At 33.2% G+C, this 20,235-nt stretch overlaps 1 protein-coding gene across 1 annotated transcript; it reads right to left on the reverse strand.

Moving 5' to 3' along the window:
* Positions 1-628: 628 nt before the first annotated feature.
* Drep4 (DNA fragmentation factor-related protein 4) lies at positions 629-19,058 on the reverse strand. The gene is made up of 4 exons (XM_075293659.1): positions 18,538-19,058; positions 11,336-11,459; positions 10,270-11,269; positions 629-1,524 (listed from the first exon to the last, which is right to left on the reverse strand). The coding sequence occupies exons 1-4, from the start codon at positions 18,754-18,756 to the stop codon at positions 1,515-1,517; spliced, it is 1,353 nt and encodes a 450-aa protein (XP_075149774.1). The 5' UTR covers positions 18,757-19,058; the 3' UTR covers positions 629-1,514.
* Between the last annotated feature and the right edge of the window lie 1,177 nt (positions 19,059-20,235).

The raw sequence follows: 20,235 nt of genomic DNA on the forward strand, positions 1-20,235 counted from the left end.
GTGACTTACAGCCATTCAATCGTGTAAGAATTATTATTATTTCTTTACATTTTGGTCCTTTGAGCCGGAGAGATATTCTGCGTTTGGGATATAGGTCAAGTGCTTTATCTAATTAGGTCAGTCTTAATTTTTCTTTTTGTTAAAATTTTCCAAAATGAGAATTTTTAATATTAATGAAAACGCGCAAGACTATTGGAATATTTGGCTCAACGACACCGATGATGAAGGCATTGTCGAGGAGGAGGAGCCATCAACCTCGAGGAGAGCTCTTCCAGCCGGGGAGGAAAACGCTGATGAGGATGTCGAAATGAGGGTACATGATGATCTTGTGGTGAATGTGGGAAACAACCGCTTCGGAGGACTATGGCACGCACCAGTAGAAGAAGTCTACGTTGTGCTGGATAGTGATGACGAAGAACCACTTCCAGCAGTCTTGCATAAACGGCGGCTATCATCCGTTGCAAGGGAGGAATTAGAATGGTGTGAAAAACATCAAGAAGAACTAGATGAGTGGAAGGACAAGGATTTCGAACAAATTAAAAAATTTCGAAATGTAATTTAGAATTAAAATGAATAAAAATAAAAAAAAAATACAAATAAATAATTATAATAATAATAAGAAACTGTGTTTGTGTTTTGGAAATATATTTTCCAAATTTTCTTTTATTACGGAGGTTATTTATGGTAGGAAAATAGTATCATTTTTGAAAGAAAGTTGCAAATTCTTTCGAAGCTCCAGCGCCATTGTGTCAAATATCAACGCCTCCGGGATCATCGCATTTAACACAATCAAGATTAGCCGGGAAAATTAAGAAATTCGATATAATTATTTTGTGTTATTTTGGTAAAGTGTTTATGTTTTCCAAATGTTCTCTTATTATGGAGAAGCATCGCATTGAACACAGGACTAGCCGGGAAAATTAAGAAATTCGATATAATTATTTTGTGTTATTTTGGTAAAGTGTGGCCATAAAATTGTGGCTAGTTTAAAATTTAGGTTGAATATTTTTTAGAATAAAGTAGTGACTTACAGCCATTCAATCGTGTAAGAATTATTATTATTTCTTTACATTTTGGTCCTTTGAGCCGGAGAGACATTCTGCGTTTGGGATATAGGTCAAGTGCTTTATCTAATTAGGTCAGTCTTAATTTTTCTTTTTGTTAAAATTTTCCAAAATGAGAATTTTTGATATTAATGAAAACGCGCAAGACTATTGGAATATTTCGCTCTACGACACCGATGATGAAGGCATTGTCGAGGAGGAGGAGCCATCAACCTCGAGGAGAGCTGTTCCAGCCGGGGAGGAAAACGCTGATGAGGATGTCGAAATGAGGGTACGTGATGATCTTGTGGTGAATGTGGGAAACAACCGTTTCGGAGGACTATGGCACGCACCAGTAGAAGAAGTCTACGTTGTGCTGGATAGTGATGAAGAAGAACCACTTCCAGCAGTCTTACATAAACGGCGGCTATCATCCGTTACAAGGGAGGAATTAGAATGGTGTGAAAAACATCAAGAAGAACTAGATGAGTGGAAGGACAAGGATTTCGAACAAATTAAAAAATTTCGAAATGTAATTTAAAATTAAAATGAATAAAAATAAAAAAATTACAAATAAATAATTATAATAATAATAAGAAACAGAATTTGAAATTGGCTTTTTTATTTCGGGAAGGGTGAAAAAACAATGGGATCTTTCATATTTGGAAAAAAAAATAATAAAATAAAAAAAAATAAATATAAAAAAATGAATGAGAAAATAAAACAGCTTTTTGAAAAGAATGTAGCTTTTTTATTGTTCAAATTTGGTATAAATAGATGAGCTCTTTTACTTCAAGGCATTCAGTTTAAACTAACAGCAAGAAAAGAGATGAGCATCAAGATGACTAGCAATTCTACCCTCGTTGAAAACCTTAATTCTTTGAATTTAAAAAAAAAATTCTCAGCATGAAGTAGTTGGCGATAAACGTAGAATACATGATTGGAGGAGCATACAGGACATCAACCAAATTTGGAGAAAAAGTTGTACTTCAACTCAATGATGGAGTCCTCTATCTACCTTCAAGATTCAACTCATTGAGTGAGGATGATATAAAGCGGTTGAATGAAGGATCGTTTTCCATCACGAAAGTACCCCTTAAAGAAGGAGCAGATATAACTAAAATAGTTTTAAATGAAGTTTTGATAACTCCAAATGCATTTTATGTACCCTATTAGGTTAAGGAAATTAAAAAGAAAAATAAATAAATAAATTTTCATATATTTCATTGATACTTTTTATGGTGCTTGGCAGTTGGATCACTTTGTGGCGACCTGTCCTAATAGAAAAGATTTCAAGTCAGAGGTGAATAGTATATATTTGAGATATTTTAAGTTTAGCGTAAGTAAAGGAAATGATTATTGTTATTTACAGTGTTTATTAGATACGGGAAGCCCAATAAACTTCATAAGAGAATCTGGTATATTAGGGAGGATTGATTTTAATTACCTAAGACGTGATGAGTCCCCTTATTTCGGAATTAACGGAAGCAGATTAGATATTATTGGAACATTTGTATTCCAAATGTTTTTTGAGAATAAAATAATTACTTTGGAATTCAGAATTGTTGATGATTCGTCTATGGGGTTTGACTGTGTTTTGGGTTGTGATTTTATGGAGTCAGTTGGATTGGTTTTGGTTACTAATGCAGGAGTTGAGAAGGGTCAATGTCCGGATATCAATGAATTTGCTACATCGTTAATGACAATTGATTGCAAGGGGGATGATACGCTGGTACTTGAGGTGGGTGATGATATTCATCGTAGTGACAGATTGAGATTGAATGATCTGTTCACGCGTCGGTATTTGACACCGAAACCGCCGAATGAACCTAGTGTGAGATGCGAAATGAAATTAACTTTGGAGGATGTGAGACCATTTAGTTGTACTCCTAGGAGACTATCTTATGAGAAGCGAGGTCTTCGGGAAATTTTGGACGAATATTTGGCGAAAGGTTACATTAGGCCTAGTGAATCGGAATTTGCGTCCCCTATAGTTCTCGTGAAAAAGAAGACAAGCGAAATGAGAATGTGTGTGGACTACCGCACACTGAATAAGATTACGACTAGGGATAATTACCCCATACCACTTATTGGTGATCTTTTGGACACGTTAGCGGGAAGGACTTATTTCACGAAGCTTGACTTAAGAAATGGTTGTTTTCATGTCTTTGTCGATATCGAATCTGTAAAGTACACCTCTTTTGTCAAACCACTGGGACAGTACGAATTTCTTCGACTGCCTTTTGGGCTTAAGAATGCGCCATCCGTCTTTCAAAGGTTTGTCAGTAAGGTTTTTGCGGATATGGTTCGGGGCGGAAAGTTGGTGATTTATATGGACGACGTAATGATAGCCACGAAGGGGTTGGATGAGCATTTCTCCGTCCTGGGTGAGGTACTGGATCGAATTGTTGAGAACAGGCTGGAACTCAGACTGGACAAATGTGAGTTTTTGAAAACCAGTGTTCGGTATTTGGGTTACACTATTGATGGTAACGGTATTGGTCCGAATGATGGAGGCATTAGAGCGATTCGGGATTTTCCCGTGCCTTGCAATATACACTCTGTTCGCAGTTTCCTTGGATTGGCTTCATATTTCCGAAGATTTGTTAAGGATTTTTCTGTTTTAACGAAACCGCTGTATGATCTTACTAAGAAGGAGAGAAGTTTTAGCTTTGGACCCGAGGAACTACGGACGTTTGAACTACTGAAGGCAAGGTTGATGCAGTCTCCGGTGCGTGCCTTGTATGATCTGAGGGACGAAACCGAGTTGCATTGCGATGCTAGCAGCATAGGATTCGGAGCTGTTCTGCTTCAGAAGAAGGACGATGGGAGGTTGCATCCGATTTCATTTTTTTCTAAGAGGACAACTGAGGCGGAATCGAAGTACCACAGCTTTGAACTCGAGACATTGGCAATAGTGAATGCTCTCAAGCGGCTCTGAGTTTATCTCCAGTGTAAGAAATTCAAAATCGTTACGGATTGTAATTCCTTAACGATGACACTGAATACGAAGGACTTAAACCCCAGAATAGCTAGGTGGTGTTTGGAATTGCAGGACTACGATTATGTCCTGGAGCATAGACTTGGGACAAAGATGCAGCACGTCGATGCGCTCAGCCGAAGCACAAGTGTCATGGTAATCGAAAGCAACACTTTCGAGGAGAATTTAATCATCTGTCAAAACAAGGACCCGCGATTAAAGGCACTTAAAGAGGAATTAGAGAAGAGGCAGGATAGATTATATGAGATGAGAAATGCGGTGATTTTTAGAAACACAGACACTGGGACTTTCTTACTCTGCGTACCCGAGGCTATGGGACGACACGTTTTGCACAAGTACCATGACGAGATGGGTCACGTTGGCATCGACAAAACGATGGAGGTTATTTCGAAGGGATATTGGTTTGCGAATTTAAGATTCCAAGAGTTCCAAGCTAGTAGAGCCGGGTAAGGGAATACATTGGGATGTTTTGGATAAGGTGGGGTACTCTCTCAATAAAACGATGCACAGGACGATAGGGAACACCCAAGCGTGATGTTATTTGGTGTTACACAGCGGGGATGTGTTATGGATGCTTTGAGAGAGGCATTGGTTGAGAACGAGGCAGAGCCACCACGGGCTTCGCATGAGGGATTGAGAGAAAGGGCTGCTGAGAGACAGGTAGCTCTACAGGATTGTAGGTTGGAAATATGCGTCCATGGATTAAGGGTGACTCATCATAAGAAGTATGAAAACGTAGGGCAGAAATCGGGGGATCTCATATATCAGGATCGCCGAATTGTAGCAATATTTTCCTATGGGATATATGTTAATATAATGTAGATATGCATGTAATCGTGATTATTTATTTTTATTTAGCAAATATCAGCAAATGTAATGTAATATATGTCGTTTATACAGCCTTTACTTTTATATATTTCGTATATATTTCATTGTTCATTTTTTATGTGTGTATGTATCTTATACTCTACTTTTTGTCTGTGTATTGTATTTTCTGTACATACAACTCTTGTATTCATTACTCTAGACTAAGCTTTTGTGAAATAAAATATTGAGCACGCAGTTGTATGCGAAATCTGGAAGTGTCAACATTGTTTCTCTACGACATTAGGGGATTAACAGGTAAAATTAACAATGAGAAAAGGAGATTTATTATTTCTTTACATTTTGGTCCTTCGAGCCGGATCGGAGGCAAAAGCTGCACAGGGTTGCAGGGAATTCACTCCCTAGATTGAAAATCCTGCACAGTTGTGTTCATTTGAGAAACCAGTTCTAAATATTTTATAATAATTGGTAAGTAAGAGTAAAAAATATCGATTTTTAATCGTAGTTTAATTTCTGAGCAACAACGCCCGATTAAAAGCACAGCGTGTCTAAAGTATTTTCATTCAACACAACAAATTGTCGACGAATTCCTGGAAACATTAAAAAGCTGACCGATGAAAAATGATGGTGGCTTATCGACAAGGGAAGCAGAAAGAACGTTTTTTGATTTGGGATTTCAAATGAAGCTCAACTGCAATCATTGTAAATGACAACTAAATTGTACACTCTCAAAAGTGGGTTAAATTATAAAACAAACTGTATAATAAATTATTATATTTGAAATGGCTCACCTTCAATATATTTTCAAATTTTATTATATTTTTACAAATTTTTTAGGGTAGAGTATTTTACTCTGATAATATTCGTATTTCTAGTATTATTGTAAATACTTTTTATATTTCAATGAGCATTTTTGGTCAAGTCAAACACCAGCGCCAGTGTATCTAATATCAACGCCTCCGGGATCATCGCATTTAATACAAACAAGACTAGCCGGGAAAATTAAGAAATTCGATATAATTATTTTGTGGTGTTTTGTTAAAATGTGTATATTTTCCGAATTTTCTTTTATTGCGTAGATTATTTATGGTAGGCAAATAGCATTATTTTGTAAAGTTGTAAATTATTTCGTAACTCCAGTTGTAAATTATTTCGTAACTCCAGCGCCATTGTATCAAATATCACGCCGTCGCATTTAACAGAGGACTAGCCGGGAAAATTAAGAAATTATGTTGTGTTATTTTGGCAAACTGTGTATATTTTCGATATATTAATAATATAATTATTTTGTGTTGTTTTGGAAAAATATCTTCCAAAATTTTCTTTTATTACGGAGGTTATTTATGGAAATTAGTATTATTTTTTAAAGAAAGTTGCAAATTCTTTCGAAGCTCCAGCGCCATTGTATCAAATATCATCGCTTTTAACCCAATCAAGACTAGCCGGGAAAATTAAGCAATTCGATATAATTATTTTGTGTTATTTTGATAAAGTGTGGCCATAGAATTGTAATGTGTTTAAGATTTAGTATATTAGGTTGAATATTTTTTAGAATAAATTAGTCACTTACAACCACTCAATCATGTAAGGATTATTTACATTTTGGTTCTTCGAAGCGGATCGGAGGCAAAGTCTGCACAGGTTTGCAGAAAGGGAATTCACTCCCTAAAGGCTGGTACTCTGTTTGTTGGTGCGAAAAAAGTTCCACTAAAATATATTGTTGACAATATATTTTGAAGGAAACAAACAGCCATTTTACGACTTTTTTGCGTTTATTTCGTCGAAATGTATTGAAAACATCGCAAACTATCACGAAATGACTACATATATATACGCAACTAGTGGCTCGATTTTTACACACACGCATACATAATAATTAATTTAAAAAAGAAGAAACAGGCGAAGGTTTTTTACAAATAACTTTGGAATTAAAAATCTAATTTTACAATGCTGCATTTTATTTTTTGGAACATAGCAATTAATTCTTGTGATTCCATTCGTTGCTACCTCGGTACTATCCATGTTAGTGTGAAGGTAAGGAGTATTATTTCTTTACAATAATATAATTATATTGTGTTGTTTTGGAAATATATATTCCAAAATTTCTTTTATTATGGAGATTATTTATGGTAGGAAAATAGTGTTTTTCATTATAGAAATTTGCAAAGTCTTTCGTAGCTCCAGCGCCATTGTATCAAATATCAAAGCCGTTGGGAGCATCGCATTTAACACAAACAAGACTAGCCGGGAAAATTAAGCAATTCGATACAAATATTTTGTGTTGTTTTGGTAATGTATTTTCCAAATTTTCTTTTATTGCTGAGATAATTTATGGTAGGAAAATAGTATTATTCTTTAAAGAAAGTTGCAAATTCTTTCGAAGTTCCAGCGCCATTATATCAAATATCAACGCCTCCGGGATCATCGCATTTAAATCAAACAAGACTAGCCGGGATAATTAAAAAAATCGATATAATAATAATTATTTTGTGTTGTTTTGGTAATATATTTTCCAAATTTTCTCTTATTACGGAAGAGCATCATATTTAATACAAACAAGACTAGCCGGGAAAATTAAGCAATTCGATATAATTATTTTGTGTTGTATTGGTAAAGTGTATATATTTTCCAAATTTTCTCTTATTAAGGAGGAGCGAGCATCGCATTTAACACAGGACTAGCCGGGAAAATTAAGAAATTCGATAGAATTTTTTTTGTTGTTTTGGTAAAGTGTATATATTTTCCAAATCTTCTCTTATTGCAGCGGTTAGCAAACTATTTTGCTGTTATGTATAACATTTTTTTGTTTTGGGTATAGGAATACAAAGGTCGGAAATCGACTAATCAACAGTTTGTCAAAAAATATGACCAAAATATTAGGTGATGTCGTCGACTTTTGCAAAGCAACTATTGCAAAATTCGATTGGTAAAAATTTGAAATAAATTCGATTTTTTGATTCGCATTACAATCCTACAATTACCCAGCAAAAAACGAGCTTCCAAAAAAGTAGTTTGGATCCCCAATCTGTGATCCAGAAGTAGTGCAAACTTGGATCATCTCCAATGAATTTTACATGGGCTTGTCATAGGACGGAAGTACTCCCTTTTTGGATCCTTTGCATTGCTTTAGAAGTTGTGCCCTGGAAGTTAATTTGAATGAATAAATTTAAAAAGCGAAAAAGAAAAATTTTAACCAATTTCACTTTTTTTTTTTTCATCCATATGTTTTATTAAACTATTATTTTTCTATTATCTAATTTTCACAATTTGAAAAACTTTTTCGCTCCGACCAGGGATTAAACCTGGGTTTGCTGGCACCATAACAGAACGCCTTAGCACACTCAGCCACAAACACACTTGAACTTAAAGCGCCGAAAGGTCAATTCAAATGTTTGTGATATGATCGTAAAACGACACCAAGGAATAACATTCTAATTGCTTCTCGAGATGTTATTTATTAGTATGAACGAAAAAAATAAGAAAGGCAGGTTCAAATCTCACCAGCGGCAATTTTTTTTATCAAATATTTTTCTAAAAAATATTTTTTTATGTTATGCATCGTTTTTATTTTTTTTTTTTTCGGCATATATTTTCGTATAAATATATTTTTTCCAATAAAAATCAACAAAAAAAAAAAATTAAAAATTCTCGTAATTTGCAAAACCTTTTCAAAAGAACTTCCATGGAAGCGAAAAAGTCTAACGGCACAGGTTCAAATCCCAGCGGGGATGAAATTATTTTTTTTATTATTATTTTTTTACTTTTTTATTAATTTTCTGTTTTTTTTTTATTTTTTTATTAATTTTCTATTTTTTTTTGTAAACTTTAATTGGCCAACATTTGCACTTAAAATAGCTTTTTCTAACACTTGTCCACAAGGACTGCATTGGAAGTAGAAAAAATCATTTTGGGATCCCAAGATGCGCTTTTAAAAAAATGTTTGTGCACTTGTCCAAAAGGACTGCATCAGAAGTGGAAAAAAATTATTGGGGGATCCCACGATGCACTTTAGAAGAAATGTTTGTGGACTTGTCCAAAAGGACTGATTCGGAAGTTGAAAAAAACCCGATGGGGGACTCTGGGATGGGCTTTAAAAGAAATGTTTGTGGAACAACTTCCAATTTTTTTTTTTGCTGGGTACTTCGATAATTTTCTGTAGCTTAAATGAAAAAACAGTGCAGCTGCAACTGCAAGGAATCCGAAAAGTGAAGCGTTGAATATGAATTTAGCACGATTATGTAAACAGTGCCAAATATTCTCAAATTTCCGTGTTTAAATAGTAATAAAGTATTACATTGGTAGCATCAAATGGTAACCCTATTGGGAGCATCACATTTAACACAGGACTAGCCGGGAAAATTAAGCAATTCGACATAATTTTTTTGTGTTGTTTTGGTAAAGTGTGTATATTTTTCCTACACGCGCACGGTAAAATGTGGGAATTCAAAGAAGGACAACAAACATTTGTAGTTGTTATAGCAGAAAAAATTTTAGCTATTTCAACTAAGGCAGTTTGCTATTTCAGCAGAGATGTTTGTTAAAAACTTTTAGCTGTCCTACTGTTTCAGCAAACAAATACTGCTATTTTAGCAAACATTTCTGCTGTTATGAATAACAAAATTTTTTTTTTAGGCGAAGACATACAAGCATATACAACAAAAATTTATAAAGACATACAACAAAATTTACAAATTTGTTTCCATTGAGATAAGAAATGTTCTAAATTTTCATTGGAAAAAATCGTATTTACCCATTTACAACAAATTTGCAAACTTTTCACAATTGTTTTTGTTAATGCCATTTAATCATTATATATCACCAGTGTTTCACATGAGATGGCAAACCGATGACATTATAGAAATATTGGTTCATATACTACGTGATATGTAAATAACAAAGTAAAAAACAAAAATTGGAATGCATGTAACCTGCTATAAAATATTCTAGATAACAGCTAACAAAGCTCTAATATTTGTCTACAATTTGTCTCCACATCATATCGCTCATTTACTTCAAAAGTGTTTTCAATAATTTGTACAAAATATAATTATATCTTAATGGGCATATTTTTTCCCTATATGTAATCATAGTATAGGAAATAAGTCTAAAATTTTAACAATATATGGAAATTGGAATTTCATTCTATTGTGGCAATTACTACTTGATTGAAGTCCACATTAAATGTGAGACTTTAAATTAATCTAAAGCTTTATATCGTCGTTTTGGAACTTACAATTTTTCATGCACTTCTTAAATATTTGAGACTTGGGAAGTAAATGAGCGATATGAGTTTTGTTTTTGTTTTTTTTTTTTTCTTTCTTTTGTACAATTTATCCTTACAATAAACGGCTTAATTATTTATGCTAATACTCTTATTATTATTATTATTTTTTTGCTTACCAATCATCCGGATTATAATCACATTCAATTTTCATTAATTCTTCAACGATTTTATACTCATGACATTGCTTACAAAGTAGTCGGCCATTTGATTTGTTGCTCCTTTGTGATTTTTCATGACACACAATATGTACCAATTTCAGATTTTTCAAAGAGAATATTTCCAGAAAATATTCCAATACTGAAACATCGACAACAGGAGCTTTGTGTAGATTACACATACGTTTTGGATTCGATACTAGATCACGTATATTCTCTATCAACGATGGTATAATGGTACGTGACAATTCTATTTGATGATCCAAATTCCAAACTTGAAAGAGTATTAAATTCTCACGTGATGCATAGGGATTTATAGTGTGGCGTAGGGAACAATGTTTTGCAGCACCCGAATAGGTCCCCTGACAATAGAAATCACCCAAATCCGTACACAACGATACAGACCATTCGTCTAGAATTTCATGACGTGCTGTATACTCTCGGATAACTTGTTTCAATTTCTTATTGGGCACCACTGCCCGAGCATCTGTCTCATCATCTTCGGCTATTTTATCTTTGATTATATCGTGTTTATGTTCACATTTACGATTGAATATCATTGAAAAGTAATCACAACCAATGAGCAGATAACGAAATTTCTCCAATACAGAGTCAATCACTAGACGGGCCTTTTGATTTTGTTGATACAAACGATTGCGAGTCAATTCATCTTTGGTCTTGTAATAATAACAACGAACTCGATCTTGAGCCCTCCTTTGCAGGGCCTCTTCTTTTGTATGACATTTTTCTTCTTGTCCCAAAAACCATTCTGTATGTTCAGTTCTTAGACTAAGAGCAGTTTTATTCAAATCTTGTTGTTTGTGAGATAATTTTTTGCGTTCATATTCAGCAATAAGTTTGCTAAATTTTTCCGGTTGTTGTTCCATAAAATCGTAGATAATATCGGCTACCTTGAGGAGGGGAGACTTTTGTCGCAATTGCTCAAATGCAAAGTCAGAATCTGGAATCAAATTGTAGAAAAATACATATTTTTTTTTTGTAATTGAGAATGTGTTTCCATAAATACCTGTTGTTATTATGGCATCTGGACCAGCCACTATAAAAAGAGTTTGTGCTTCCACTGTTGTAAAATAGTCTTCATCGGTTACCTCATAGCCATCAGAGGCTAAATAAATTCGTAAGTCTTTGATCTGTAAAACAAGGATGACGATTAGTAATATTTTGATTGTCTAAATTCCAGATGGAAGAAAAATGTTTTGCACAATTGAAAGCAATGAAGTTAGATCATGAATAAGGTTCGACCTCATTGAATTATAACAGTAAATCATTTCTTTACCTAAATCTTCTACGATACTGTTGCATGAGTAGTTAACATGGACCCTGAGTGATGCCTAAAAATGTCAACTTGAGCATTACAGAAACATCAGTACCATAGGAGTACTCTAGATAACGAATATAAGAAAGTCAGAAATTCAGAAAAACAACATACTGTTTCTTATATGTGCTTTTTTTCTTATAGGAAATTATAGTTTATAAAACAACGTGTCTGTTCAAAATAGTAGCCGAAAAATAAAACAAGTAAGGAAAGTCTAAAGTCGGGCGGGGCCGACTATATTATACCCTGCACCACTTGGTAGATCTAAATTTTCGATACCATATCACACCCGTCAAATGTGTTGGTTTGTCCCAAATACATACATTTAAATATCACTCGATTTTGACAGAATATGATAGACTTTTACAAAATCTATAGACTCAAAATTTAAGTTGGCTAATGCCCTAGGGTGTAACACAATTTTAGTAAAAAAATATGGGAAATGTTTAAATCTGAAGCAATTTTAAGGAAACTTCGAAAAAGTTTATTTATGATTTATCGCTCGATATACATTATTAGAAGTTTAGGAAAATTAGACTCATTTTTACAACTTTTCGACTAAGCAGTGCCGATTTAACAAGGAAAATGTTGGTATTTTGACCATGTTTGTTGAAATCAGAAAAACATATATATGGGAGCTATATCTAAATCTGAACCGATTTCAATCAAATTTGGCACACATGACTATTCTACCAATTGTACTCCTTGTGCAAAATTTAAAGCTAATCGGGATAAAACTCTGGCTTCTGGGTCCATATAAGTGCATATCGGGCGAAAGATATATATGGGAGCTATATCTAAATCTGAATCGATTTCAACTAAATTTGGCACGCATAGCTACAATGCTAAATCTACTCCCTGTGCAAAATTTCAACTAAATCGGAGCAAAAAATTGACCTCTGTGGTCAAATTAGTGTAAATCGGCCGAAAGCTATATATGGGAGCTATATCTAAATCTGAACCGATTTCAACCAAATTTGGCACGCATAGCAACAATGCTTATTCTACTCCCTGTGCAAAATTTCAACTAAATCGGAGTTAAACATTGGCCTCTGTGGTCATATGAGTTAAATTTAATTTAAAAAATTAATTTAAATTTAAAATTTTTTTTTCATGAAACCTAATATTGTAATCATATTATATTTATTTAATTGTACATTATGATTTTAAACTTCTCATGCTGAAATATGAGACTCAAGTGGTCTTGTGCATGGGAAAGCAAATAAAGAAAGAAAGAAAGAAAGAAAGAAAGAAAGAAAGAAAGAAAGAAAGAAAGAATATGAGTGTAAATCGGGCGAAAGCTATATATGGGAGATATATCTAAATCTAAACCGATTTCAACCAAATTTGGCACGCATAGCTACAATGCTAATTCTACTCCCTGTGCAAAATTTCAACTAAATAGGAGCAAAAAATTGGCCTCTGTGGTCAAATGAGTGTAAATCGGCCGAAAGCTATATATGGGAGCTATATCTAAAACTGAACCGATTTCAACCAAATTTGGCACACATAGCTACAATGCTAATTCTACTCTCTGTGCAAAATTTCAACCAAATTGGGGTAAAACTCTGGCTTCTGGGACCGTATTGGTCCATATCGGGCGAAAGATATATATGGGAGCTATATCTAAATCTGAACCGATTTAAATAAAATTTGGCACACTTGACTACAGTACTAATTGTTCTTCTTGTGCAAAATTTTAAGCAAATTAGGTTAAAACTGTGGCTTCTGGGGCCATATAAGTCCATATCGGGTGAATATATATATATGGGAGCTATATCTAAATCTGAACCGATTTCTTTCAAAATCAATAGGGATCTATTCTGAGCCAAAACACATACTTGTGCCAAATTTGAAGTCGATTGGACTAAAACTGCGACCTAGACTTTGATTACAAAAATGTGTTACGGACAGACGGACATCGCTATATCGACTCAAGAGCCCACCCTGAGCATTTTTGCCAAAGACACCATGTGTCTATCTCGTCTCCTTCTGGGTGTTGCAAACATATGCACTAACTTATAATACCCTGTTCCACAGTGTGGAGCAGGGTATAAATATTATTCAGCTTGTAAAAAAGAAAGTAAACTGGCAATAACTTGCGGCCAATATTTTTGAGCATTTAAGTTTGAGAACTTCACAATCAAGGTACCTCGCTCATGAGAGAAATTCTCCTTGATATTTTTATTGATAAATCAACCATAACGATCAGATGTAGAACATTAGAAGTCGGAGTGCAATTATACAAATATGTCAAAATCCACTTATTTCCAAGAAAAATATGTTAGCACGCCTTCAATTTTCACAAATACCTTAGATAGCCTGAGGAGTAGTGGAAATCTTTTATATTTTCGTACGAAGAAAAGTTTAACTTGCATGGTTCGGATGGTAGAAGTTTAATACGAACGCACAAAGGAAAGTCCTAATCCAAGAAACACAAAAAGTTCCGACAATAATGGTGGGGGTAATATTATGGTTTTCGGGACAAATTATCGCCGCGCTTCATAGATTCGAGAGTTATCATTGTGCCCCCATATGATATTGCCATAAGCATCCCGGAAAATGATTTCTGCATGGCGATTATTCAGGGCGATCATGACTCCATCCAAAAAAAAAAAATTACCAAAAATTTTGAGAACATTTCACCAAAAAAACTACCAAACAAAAAAATCTTATTTGGCAAAATTGTATTTTATAGAAACTTCAAATTTTATTTCTATCGAAAATTTTGTCAAAATTCTATTTCTATGGAGAATTTTGTCAACATTTTCTATAGTAAATTTTGTGAAAATTATATTTCTATTGAAAATTTTGTGAAAATTATATCCCTATAGAAAATTTTCAGAAAATTATATTTCTGTAACAAATTTTGTCAAAATTTTATTTGTACATAGAATGTCAAAAATTTTATTTCAATAGAAAATTTTTCCAAAATTTTATTTCTATTTTAAATTTTGTCAAAATTTTATTTCTATTGTAAATTTTGTCAAAATTTTATTTCTATTGTAAATTTTGTCAAAATTTTATTTCTATAGAAAATTTTGTCAAAAATTTATTTCTATAGAAAATGTTGTCAAAATTTTATTTCTATAGAAAATTTTGTCAAAATTTTATTTCTATCGAAAATTTTGTCAAAATATTAATTCTATAGGAAATTTTGTCAAAATTTTAATTCTATAGAAAATTTTGTCAAAATTTTATTTGTATATAGAATGTCAAAAATTTTATTTCTATAGAAAATTTTGTCAAAATTTGATTTCTATAGAAAATATTGTCAACATTTTATTTCTATAGAAAATTTTGTCAAAATTTTATTTCTATAGAAAATTTTGTCAAAATTTTATTTCTATAGGAAACTTTGTCAAAATTTTATTTGTATAGAAAATTTTGTCAAAATTTTATTTCTATAAGAAATTTTGTCAAAATTGTATGTCTATAGAAAATTTTGTCAAAATTTTATTTCTATAGAAAATTTTGTCAACATTTTATTTCTATAGAAAATTTTGTCAAAATTTTATTTCGTTTTTTTTTGTTATTGTTCTTTATCATTGTTGTTAGGAGCCACCGTGGTGCAATGGTTAGCATGCCCGCCTTGCATACACAAGGTCGTGGGATCGATTCCTGCTTCGACCGAACACCAAAAAGTTTTTCAGCGGTGGATTATCCCACCTCAGTAATGCTGGTGACATTTCTGAGGGTTTCAAAGCTTCTCTAAGTGGTTTCACTGCAATGTGGAACGCCGTTCGGACTCGGCTATAAAAAGGAGGTCCCTTATCATTGAGCTTAACATGGAATCGGGCAGCACTCAGTGATAAGAGAGAAGTTCACCAATGTGGTATCACAATGGACTGAATAGTCTAAGTGAGCCTGATACATCGGGCTGCCACATAACCTAACCTAACCTAACCTTATCATTGTTGTTGGTTTTTAGATTTCAGCTTAAACCATGCATTGACTAAACTACAAGTGTAGCTTAACCAACTGCACTCAAATCGATGATTTGACTGTGGCAAAGGAAAAGAATTATGTTTGTACGAATATATTTCGGCATAAGCCGGCTATCATATGAAACCTTTTTTCGGAAGGTTCAAGTGTGGTTCATTGTTGGGTCCCCTGACAGACAATAGAACTGCCTGAATTTAATGTGATAATTGGTTGATAGTTTTGCTGCAAGTAGAGGATGCTGATGAGGAATGTGGTAATTCCGAAACGTGCGTCCATCCAACCATCTTGCAGTCTATGGGGCTTTGCCCAAATAAATTTGACAAACATTCTTTTCCTCTGTTTGTTAAGCTACATTTGTAGTTTTGTCAATGCATGGTTTAAGCTGAAATCAAAAAACAACAACAATGCTTAAACGAACAAAACCAACAATAACAAAACAAAACGAATGAAAATTGTATTTCCATAGAAATTTTTGTCAAAATTTTATTTCTTTAGAAAATTTTGTTAAAATTTTATTTCTATAGAAAATTTTGTCAACATTTTATTTCTATAGAAAATTTTGTCAAAATTTTACTTCTATAGAAAATTTTGGCAAAATTTTATTTCTATAGAAAATTTTGTCAAAATTTTATTTTTATAGAAAATTTTGTTAAAATTTTATTTTTATAGAATATTTTTTGTCAAAATTTTATTTCTATAGAAAATTTTGTCAAAATTTTATTTCTATTTAAAATTTTGTCAAAATTTTATGTCTTTCGAAAATTTTGTCAAAATTTTATTTATATAGAAAATTTTGTCAACAGTTATAGAAAAATTTGTCAGAAGAATGTACATGAAAAATCTACCAAAACATCGTGAATTCTACCAATCTACCAAGGTTAGGTTATAGGTTAGGTGGCAGCCCGATGTATCAGACTCACTTAGACTATTCAGTCCATTGTGATACCACATTGGTGAACTTCTCTCTAAAACAGTAAAAAATCTACCATTTTTGGTAGAATTCTACCAATAGCGGCAACCGTGCCTCCAGCACACGTCGGCGGCGGATGACACTAAATTTTTGCCTTCGGCGGCTTAACGGTTAAGCCCTTAAAAATTTGTCTAATCAGCGGCAGCCAATTATATAGTATAAAATAAATTTTAAGTTATCCGAATGGAAATGAGATTAGTTGTACGACCAAACTTTTTATAGCAACTTTATACTGGTGGATTGTGGGTGAAAGGATCATGGCAAAAAAAAAATTGCAACAATTATTAATAACTTTATCTGAGTCGACATATTCGGCGGCAGCTATAATCAGGGGCGTGACTCGGCTGCTTCTTTCTCTGGCATGGCTATAGTATCAACTATTAACATTTATCGTTAAAATTAACAAAAACTTTAATATTAATTGCAAATTTTTTGAACAGCATTGTATATGGATATAAGAAAATTATTTCTTATAGGAAGATGTGTTATAAATATTCGGTTTAGGAAGAAATTAAAAAAACAAATCGTTTTATAATTTTCAATTATTTACAATTAATTATTTTTCCAGCTTTATGGAAAAAGAAGATTAAGGAACTTGATCAACAGAGTTCCTTAATCTTCTTTGTTCATAATAATTAATTGTAAATTTAAATAATGCATTTGGACGTTAATCGCTTGATTCGGAATCCGGCTAACATAAAAAGTTTTAAAATATTTTTATTAAAATTTTTTATAAAATGAAAATAAATTCGTTCGTTATTCTGTTTTTCATGCATTCTAGTATATCATAGTCGTTGAAAAAGAACAATGAATAATTGCCGTTTTATATACAAATTTTCTTATGGGAGTTATATTTTTAATAGATTCTCATGATTAATCGCTTGATTCGGAATCCGGCTAACATAAAAAGTTTTAAAATATTTTTATTAAAATTTTTTATAAAATGAAAATAAATTCGTTCGTTATTCTGTTTTTCATGCATTCTAGTATATCATAGTCGTTGAAAAAGAACAATGAATAATTGCCGTTTTATATACAAATTTTCTTATGGGAGTTATATTTTTAATAGATTCTCATGATTATAAAATGTTTTTTTTAATATGTTTTTTTTTCTTACAGTACAACATTTTTCGTACTAAAAACCTCCAAAAAGACACGGTGTTTTGATAAAATTTTCGTATATGTGACCAGATTATATTGCAGAATTAAGAAATTTGAATTATGTGTAATTTCCTTAAGGGTTTGTTAAAATATACCAGATTTGTACAACAATACCATACAATTGATACCACAGAAAGATATCTATCGTATGTGTTTTATTGGTTTCAATCACTTTCATTAAACTTGACTTTCTACGTCCCCATTTCTATACTTATTAACCCTGACCTGCATTGATATGGACCAAAGCTAAACTCTCCTCAAAAAAAGAAATAATCAAAAAAGGTAAACAAATAATAGCCATGGTAAGGGGGAAAAACAGAAAGTATACAATCTGCCAAAGTTTAATGTCCTTCTTGTATTTAAGGACTAAAAAAGAGCATCGAATAACATCTACCCCATCCTTACAATGCAGTCTTGGACGACCTTGTTCATACATTTGCCGAACAATCGTAGAACAACAGGTGGATGTGCAGATTTTGCGCACTTGTCTCCATATGCCTCATCTACCCATGCACCCATGAAATTGACATTGAAAATAATGCAACAACATTGTTTGGAGACCTTCAAAGAGATTATTCAGAAGGAAATTATGGTCAGGATATGGAAACCCCTGAAGCTAAATAACTTCCTATGAGACGATGAGAGAGTACTTATCGCCTGGCACATACTACACCTAATAAAAATACAACACTGTAGTTGACCATGATTTTTGGATACATGAAATATGCAGTCAAGGTCACCCCAAACTACTGAACAGAAAATATCCTTCTTAGACATAAATACAATTAAATATCACTTTAAACATTCATAAACTTACAGGAAACTTTAGTTTGGCTTTTGTCTTCAGCATTTGCAAAGAATTGGCTCCAATACCAAATTTACGAGATCTTTCGTTGTCCGTGATTTTATAGCCTTTCATTGGCTTAGCTGGCGTTGGTGGTGTATCATTTGATTCCTTGTGTTGATTTTCTGATTTTGCCGTTGTCGCTGAGGAACGCGTTGTGGGCGCCATTGCTTCTTTTATAAAATTAAACATTTTCACTGCACTCGATACTACAATTAAATGTTATACGTTTGCTACTCCTTTTTAGGAAGCTGGTCTCTTCCTTATAAAGATATTATCACAACTAAAACACTTTGAAATGTGGTCGTCCTTCTAGGAAATCCATGAATGAAAATGTCGTTGTTTTGATTAGCTCACGTCTAAATGAACAGCGTTCCATTGGGTAAACAACAACGTTATCAGCGCTGACAATAGCTCCGTTCACGCTCTAAGTAATAATTTTTCTAGTTTTACGAGAAACTCGTTTCATCCATCCAGCTAGCAAGCAAGATAGAGAATGACTAGTTCAATAGAGCAACATCAATATTTATATGTTCTACATATCAAAGCAAATACAGGTAAGCCGTTCTAAAAATATGGTACCTGTGTTTTTGTTTTTTTAATTCTTTACACGTACAAATGAACTGTTGCTTAAGTAAATTTACACGTTTGTGTCTACCTGATTCTTTATGCAATTGTTGTTTCTTTATATTGGGTCACCAGGGATCTAGTAAATTGTTAAACAAATAAATTTCATTTCACACAAGGATTAAAACAAACGCCACAAGAATGAAATGACAGTTAATTCTTGAAAATCCCATTATGTTATGGGTTGTCTTCCGATAAGATAATATAGATTATCTTTCTCTCCGATGGTATTAACGTTTTTATCTTATATACTTTTACTTTATTTTCCTTATCTTTCTTATTTCCTTATAAAACAAATAACCCAAACATTCGTTGGGTTACATATAACTACGAACCGCTATGAACTGTGCGGTAATTAGAGAGCCAGAAGTGAAATATCGCCTTAAGCTGAGTGCTATGTTCAGTTTTCAAGCTGAAACCCCGCTTATTTTCACGGTTACTTTTTTAATTTAATTAAATTATAAATACCAAATGGTTCACAATCAATTCCTTAGATCTTTTCCATTCATTATTTCGCAAGACTTTTTATAAATATAATCGTCTTCATATAGATTTTTGTACTTTTAATTTAGTGTTTTGGTGAAAAATACGAACATAGTACTCACCTTTATATGGGGCTATGTACAATTATGAACCGATAATGACCAATTTGTTGTGTTATTGGGGATTGGTTTATCTTTGGGAGCCACCGTGGTGCAATGGTTAGCATGCCCGCCTTGCATACCCAAGGTTGTGGGTTCGATTCCTGCTTCGACCGAACACCAAAAAGTTGTTCAGCGGTGAATTATCCCACCTCAGTAATGCTGGTGACATTTCTGAGGGTTTCAAAGCTTCTCTAAGTGGTTTCACTGCAATGTAGAACGCCGTTCGGACTCGGCTATAAAAAGGAGGTCCCTTGTCATAGAGCTTAACATGGAATCGGACAGCACTCAGTGAAAAGAGAGAAGTTCACCAATGTGGTATCACAATGGACTGAATAGTCTAAGAGAGCCTGATACATCGGGCTGCCACCTAACCTAACCTAACCTAGGGATCTACAAATCG

This window comes from Haematobia irritans, chromosome 2 (assembly GCF_050003625.1).
Source record: "Haematobia irritans isolate KBUSLIRL chromosome 2, ASM5000362v1, whole genome shotgun sequence".
NCBI classification, from domain to species: domain Eukaryota; kingdom Metazoa; phylum Arthropoda; class Insecta; order Diptera; family Muscidae; genus Haematobia; species Haematobia irritans.

Coding starts and splice junctions, on each gene's coding strand:
- Drep4 (XM_075293659.1), bottom strand. CDS start 18,756: ATGTTTAATTTTATAAAAGAAGCAATGGCGCCCACAACGCGTTCCTCA. Junction 11,460..18,537: donor AAGCCAAACTAAAGTTTCCT/GTAAGTTTATGA, acceptor CTTGTTTTACAG/ATCAAAGACTTACGAATTTA. Junction 11,270..11,335: donor AGATGCCATAATAACAACAG/GTATTTATGGAA, acceptor ATTTGATTCCAG/ATTCTGACTTTGCATTTGAG.